At 55.2% G+C, this 6,772-nt stretch overlaps 1 protein-coding gene across 1 annotated transcript in view; it reads right to left on the bottom strand.

Moving 5' to 3' along the window:
- SYNC (syncoilin, intermediate filament protein) overlaps positions 1–1,209 on the bottom strand; it is an 18,967-nt gene extending 17,758 nt beyond the window's left edge. The window contains exon 1 of the mRNA XM_005878364.2: positions 896–1,209. Within this exon, the coding sequence (XP_005878426.2) occupies positions 896–981 (86 nt within the window). The 5' untranslated portion in view covers positions 982–1,209. The remainder of the gene's footprint in view (positions 1–895) is intronic.
- Between the last annotated feature and the right edge of the window lie 5,563 nt (positions 1,210–6,772).

A 6,772-nucleotide genomic window follows, 5' to 3' on the forward strand; every position in this document is an offset into this window, starting at 1 on the left:
GGTCGGAGCCCGAGCTGAATCGGGATGTTTTCGGATCACCTTGGTAATCAATAATAAACAACAATAATAGTAACAGCACCAGATCCACCGGCAACCAATTCAAAAGGCGCATTCGCGTGCTGGGAGCCGTGAGACTCAAGGGAAGGAGCCAAGCGTAGTCTCAGCCCGGGTTCCAGTCCAGACCGCTCTGCTCCGTAACCTCGGGCCTTTCCTTTCGGAATCCGCTTCCTGGGCTTAGAAATGGGAAACATAGTAACAGAGCTCTCGAGAGGAATGAAGAACTCGAGGGCTCAGTGGAGGGCAACTTGGGGAAAGGCGTGTAATGTAATTCTCACCTCTACCCCGTGAGGGAGCTATTACTCAATTCCCTTTAAAGCTGGGGCTCGACTGGGGACCTTTCCCGGCCACCCCCGCCCTCCCCCCGGCTTCTATAGGTCTCTCTCTCCCAGCACAGCCCAGAGGCCAGGGCAGGAGCTCGGCTCTCCGCCTCGCCATCCGGCAGCTTCAGCCTCTGCACTTGCTTTTCACCTTCAGACCCTCTGGCTCCTCTGGACACTGTCCTTCCATCCCCAGGTACAGGTTCAGGCGAGCAAACTCTGGCTATTTCCACCACACACTCCACACACACACACACACACACACCACACACACACTCACTGACATACAAACACCACACACTCACTCACACACACACACCACACTCACACACCACACACACACTCCACACACACACACACTCACACACACCATACACACACTCACACCCCACACTCACACACACACCACACTCACACTCACACACATACTCCACACACACACACACACACACACACACACACTCACACACAAAGAAAAAACAAAACTGAAGCTATGCCCCCTCTTCTTGCCTACTTACCTCTTCCAATACTGAATACTCCATCCACTCAGCTCCTCCAGCAAACCTTTCCTGGGCTCTCTCCCCAGGTCACAGCCTTTGCACATGCTGTTCCCTCTCCCTGGAACACCCTTCCCCCCAGCTCTAAAGCCTGTTACTTTGGGTGCAGCTCAAATATCACCGCTTCCAGGAAGTCCCCCTCCCCTGTGTTCCTGCAGTCTTCATGCTTTCTTCGTGCTTCATCCACCTCCATTACATAGTGATGTCCCTGAGAGCAGGAACCACACCTATTGAGGGCTCCATGGTATCGTAGGGCTCAGTGACTGGAACAAAGTGAACACGTGTCTGATGAATGAGTGATTCAACCCAGCTGGGTCTGTTCACTGAGCGTTTGCAACAGCCCTCGGCTCAGAGGCCCCTGCACAGTCACAGGAACAGGCACCGCCACACACAGTCACATACTCGAACCGAGTCATAAACACTCATGTGCAAGAGGCACACATGCAAGCACAGTCATCGGTGCTCATTTCCGTTTCTCTGTGTCTGGGTACCTGTGTGTCCGAGGAATATATTCACTCTCTTCTTTTGTGACTTGGGGTCACTGAGAACAAGTGTAGTGGCTCCTTTAGCAGCCTGGTGGCCATGGAAGAGGATGAACTGTCCCAGCAGACTGGGGGTCCCAGGGGAAGTGTCTTCCCCACCAGCTTGGGAGCTCCTGGATTAGGCTGTCACCCATCAGACTTGGAGCCCTTGGGGCAGAGCCACAACTCCCCCACTAACTAGTCTTGGGGCCCTGAGGACAGAATGGGTCTGATTATGCTGGGTACTTGGGGGTCAGAGTGGAGCTGATCTCCCCCATTAGACTGGCCATTCTCACAGGCATGGCTGTGCCTTCCTGACCCCTTCCCCCCTGCCACCTGCCCACCAGCTAGGCCCCCTCCCATCACAGTACAGAGATTAGGGCTGGGCTGGGCTGCCAGGGCTTCTGAAGCAGCAGCAAACCTAATAGCAAACCACACTGCGAGAGGCTGGTCCTGCGGACCCCCAGGAGGGTATGACGGGACCCAGCTCAGTAAGTCCTGGCACCTCTTCCTTATGTCTCTGATTCACTCACCAAGCCTGTCTGAGTCCCTGGGAACGGCCCTGCAACACTCTGCCTCTATATGTTGTTTCATTCTCTCACCAATCCAATCTTGGGAGGTAAGCATGATCATCACCCCGTTTATAGATGAGGCAACTGAGGTTTGTTCAGAGAAAAGCAGTAACTTGCCCTAAGTCACAGAGCTGGGAAGTAGCAGAGCTGGACTGCCCACTGCACAGGCTGCCTCCCACCCAGGCTTGAGGAAACTGGGGAGATAGATTCGTCAGGTTGCAGTAGCTGGTCATGGGTGTGTGTGTATGTGTGTGTGTGTGCGCGCCTGCCTCACACGTCCAGGTTTCTGGCTCAGGCCATATGGTACTGGCTATGGAGACAAGGATTGCCAGAGGGTGGGAGTGCCTGTTAGTAAGGTTGGGAACAGTAAAAGGAGCAGGTTCAACAGGCAGCCAGCCAGGGCAGGCAGAAGGTGAGCCTGAAACCCAGCCTTCCCCATTCACAGCATCACACACACACACACACACACACACACACACACACACACACACTCACTCTGCTCCTGACACTGCAGCTGTGGGTTCAAGTTCCATTCACCATCTAACCCCTCTCAGAGCCTCACTTTCCCCATCTGAGAAACAAGAGCAGAGACCTGGCGGGTCAGCCCTTGGGATTCCTGCTCCTTTAAGCCTTTCCCAGTGGAGGGTGAGGCCAGGCTGCAGGTGAGTGAGTTGCCACATCAGCAGGGTGAGCCCTGCCCCATCCCCTCCCCCAGCTCCAGAGGGAGGTCCCAGAGGCCCCAGAGGATGGTGGGAAGTGGGTGGGGAGAAAGAGTTGAGCCTAATAGGCTGGAGAGCTGGGGATGCCTGCAGGGCTGGGTGAGGGAGGCTGGGTGAGGGAGACTGTGTGTGAGTGTGTCTGAACGACCAACTGAATGTTCCAGAGAATACAGGACTGTGTGCAAAATGAGTGTGTGTCTTTGACAGTGAGTACTCAAGTGTGCAAGCTTGTGTGCAAGCTTGTGTGAATGTGTCTGAGCACGTCTTTGTGTGTGCCTCTGTGTCTGCAGATGTCCTGGGTGTGCAGGAGTGAGTATGGTTGTGTTCCTGTTGAGTGCACAAGTGTGTGTCTTTGTGTTTGCTCCTTTGTGTGGATGTTGTAAACAGGCGCGTGTGTGAGTGTGTGCCTTTGTGTAGCTATAGTTGGGTGCAATAATGCCTGTGACTGTCTCTCAGTGTGTCTTTGTGTGTGCGTGACTATGTGAGTGTCCCTGAGTGTAAGGAGTATGTGAATGTGTGTGTCCAAAGTGCCTTTGTGTGACCGCATGGACACGTGTGTGTGTGACTCTGTGTGTCGCTAGCAGAGTCCTCTCAGAATAGGCCTGAGCCTTTGTGAGGCTGCATCCATGGGGCAGCTCCTCCAACTGACCCCTGGCTGATGGAGGTACAGAGCCTGCCCAGCCCTGTGCCCCCTGGTGACTCGCCTCCTGCCATCGCCCCTCCACCAGCCTCCCACCTTAAAGGGCAGTCTCTCTCTTGCCCAGTTTTCCCTCTTCCCACCCAAAGGGAGTCTCAGTTCCTTCCTCTTGGCAGCCTTCTATGACCAGAGAAGGTGGGCCTGACATTAGCTACACCCCTATTACACCCTCACTTGATAAATGAAAACAGAGGCTCAAAGCCCCGAAGCACCCTGCTGCAGGTCACCTGGTGGGCGTGTGTTTGATCACATGACTCCTAGAGCTCAGCACTGGACCTCTGGCCTCCTCCAGCCCCTTTAATGGCCCTAGGTTAGGGCTCTGGACCTGGGAAGCAGGAAGGAAACGGACATTGGAGGAACCCCCAGCCACTTGCTTGGTCCTTCCCTTGTTGTCGTTTCATTCGCTCCATCTTGCTCAGAGAGGTGAGGCAGCTTGTCCAGTGTCGCACAGTCGGAAAGTAGCCAAGTCAGAATGTGAATCCAGATCTCATGCTACTAGGGGCAGGGATGGGGGTGGGGTCAGCCCAGAGCCGACTGGCCGCTGGTCCTCAAGAGAAAGGCGGAGGGATGCGGAGACATGGGTAGAAATGAGAAAAAGTGGCTTGTGACAGTTCTCGTGCGACACCACAGCCAGAGCCGAGGTGACACAGTCTCATGTGAGGCCCGACATCCGGGCAGGACTTCCTGTTCTAACCGGAGTCCAGCTCCCGGCTCCCTGCCCTGGGCCCCCTCCCTTGTGCGGAGGCGCTGGGATGAGGGACAATGTGACTAATTGGGCCCAGGCTTGAACAACCTGTTCACTGACTGGTCACAAGTATTTGAAATTCCACTATTCACTGCCCCCTCAAGGCTCTTCTTTTAGATCAGAACCCAGGCTCCAGGGAGGTGTCTAGAGTCCCAGCCCAGCCTGGGGGGTCTGGTTAGAGCGAGGGTCCCAGACTAATGGCAGTTCTGGGTGCCCGTCTGGAATAGAGATGAAAGCCATGAAAATGGGGCGAGAGGCCAGAGGGAGTGTGAAGGGTTAACCTCTGGGGGAGGCGGTCTCATTTCATTCTCCCAACAGCCTCTGGGGCAACAGGCTTTCCTCCCCAATGTCTGATGAGGAAACTGAGGCCCTGAAAGGCAGATACACTGCAAACGCAGGATTTAAATCTCCTCTCTGGACTTCGGTCCAGGGCTCCTGCTGCCCTCTGTGGCTCCCTCTGGATCCCAGGCTGGGCTTCTGCTGGGAAGAGGCCAGACAGGCAGGGATGTGAGAAGGAGGGTTTGTTTGGCTATTTTGGGTGCCAAGGACCAGAGAAATGCTCACCTGAGTGTCTTAGGCGTTGTCGTGAGACTCGTGGGGAAGTAAGGAATGCAGGGAGCCTGTCCCTTATCTCCAAGCCCCATGGCATTTCCACGGATGTTCAGGAAGCAGAGCAGCTCCACTCACGTGGATGTCTCATTTTTGCCACAGCGATGCAGGTGCCTGATGCTTCCAAGTCTGGTGCTTAGTGGTCCAGAGGCTCGGCCAAGCTGGGCCTTCACTTCTGTTCCCCCTGCATGACCTGCCTGCCTAGCGTCCTTGCTGTGCTTGGCTCCTGTGGCCTCTTGCTCTGGCTCACAGCTTTCCCTGGGTCGCTGCCTTACTCCCTGAGAGAGGATCTACTTGGTTTAGTAAATCTGATCGTGGAGGGCAGTTTCCAACCGGACTACTTCATGGGCCTCTGGCCAACTGAGTGAGGGCCAGGCCCACCTCTGGTCCTGTTAGTGGCAGAGCAATTGGGTCACTTGGTTCAGAGTGTGGTGACTTAAGAAACCAGCAGAGCCAAGCCAGTGTGGCTCAGGGGTTGGGCGTCGACCTGTGAACCAGGAGGTCATGGTTCCATTCCTGGTCGGGGCACATGCCATGTCTGGGTTGCAGGCTCGATCCCCAGTAGGATCTCAGCATTGATATTTCAAACTCTCTCTCCCTCTCCCTTCTTCTCTGAAATCAATAAAAATATATTTTAAAAAAAGAAACCAGCAGAGAGGACTGTAGGCAAGACAGGCACTTAGAATATAAATAGCTCCCTGGAATCCAGACTCTGATTTTAGCTGCTTCCATGAAGTTGGGGACAGTGTCTTTTCATCTCTCCGCCCCTGTGCCCAACACGGGGCTGCAGGATTGAACTGCAATGACTGTGTTGATGGACAATTGAGTGAAGTCAGCCAAGGAGCCTTGGGGCCCTGGTAAAGGCTATGGCTGTGCAATGGGACCAATGATTCCTGTGTCCTTGCCCAAGGCGCTCTGGGATCACCATCACCTGGAACCTCCCTGCTTCTAGGACTGTGGGCATGGGTCTTCCTCGCATGGGTCTGCTTCTCTGTGTCCTGGAAATGCCTGGGACACCTCGTGGCCACCCCTGTCACTCCAGACTCAGGGCTATGAGGACACAGCCTCTCTCTGCCTGCAGGTCTGACTGTATATTCCTGACCCTGGAACTCACAGCCTCTCTGCTCCCTTGCTCCCTTGCTGCCTGAGTGTCCTGTTTCCGGCCTCCATGGGTGGCCCTGCCTGACCCTGTCCTGGCCTGAGGGGTGGGGTGGGGGGATGGGAGGGGTGTGCACAGTGCAGCTCTTGTTCAGGGGATCAGGGTGGGACCAATGCCTGCACTTGTGTTTCAGCCCCTGGCTTGAGTCTTGGCAGGCCAGAGGGGGAGCTGCCTCTCTGCCCGCGACATCATCTCAACATCCGTCCCGCTGGCAGGGCCGGCCCAGAGCCACCGTGGAAGCTGACCAAGAAGGCCTTCAGCTGGGCTCTCCTTCCAGGCTATTATTGATCCTTTTGCCACCATCTCCTCCATCTCACAACCTGTTTCCTGGGCCTTGATGAAGACAAGGCTGTGGCTGGTATGGCTGTCTATGGCCAGAGACTGGGTGGACACAGCACTGGTCCCAGGGGTCAGTGAGGGGGTGGAGCTCAGTGAAGGGAATGGGGGCTTGAAGTGAGCCCCTGGAAGCAGTATGAAGGAGGTCTGGACTGGGCCATGGAGGGCTAGGGAGGCTTTCCCAGGTTTTCTTATTTTCTAGGAGTTTCCTTCCACCTCTGGGGTCCTGGAGGCTGGAGGCAGCTTCCAGACAAGCATATGGAATCCTGGGATGACCCTATCCAGGGATCTCGAGGATGCTCCATTTGCTCCTTGGCAAGCCTCCAGGACTGGGAGGGAGAGAAAGGGATGGGCAGTGGGGCCACACCTCAGATTCTTGAGATTTCTCTCCCTCAGTGAACACACCACCTCTTGCCACCTCACCAGCACCTTCCTCATCACTGAGTCCCCATTTCTCTCTTTTTTAAAAAAATACATTTT

The sequence above is a fragment of the Myotis brandtii genome, unplaced genomic scaffold (assembly GCF_000412655.1).
Source record: "Myotis brandtii unplaced genomic scaffold, ASM41265v1 scaffold555, whole genome shotgun sequence".
NCBI lineage: Eukaryota > Metazoa > Chordata > Mammalia > Chiroptera > Vespertilionidae > Myotis > Myotis brandtii.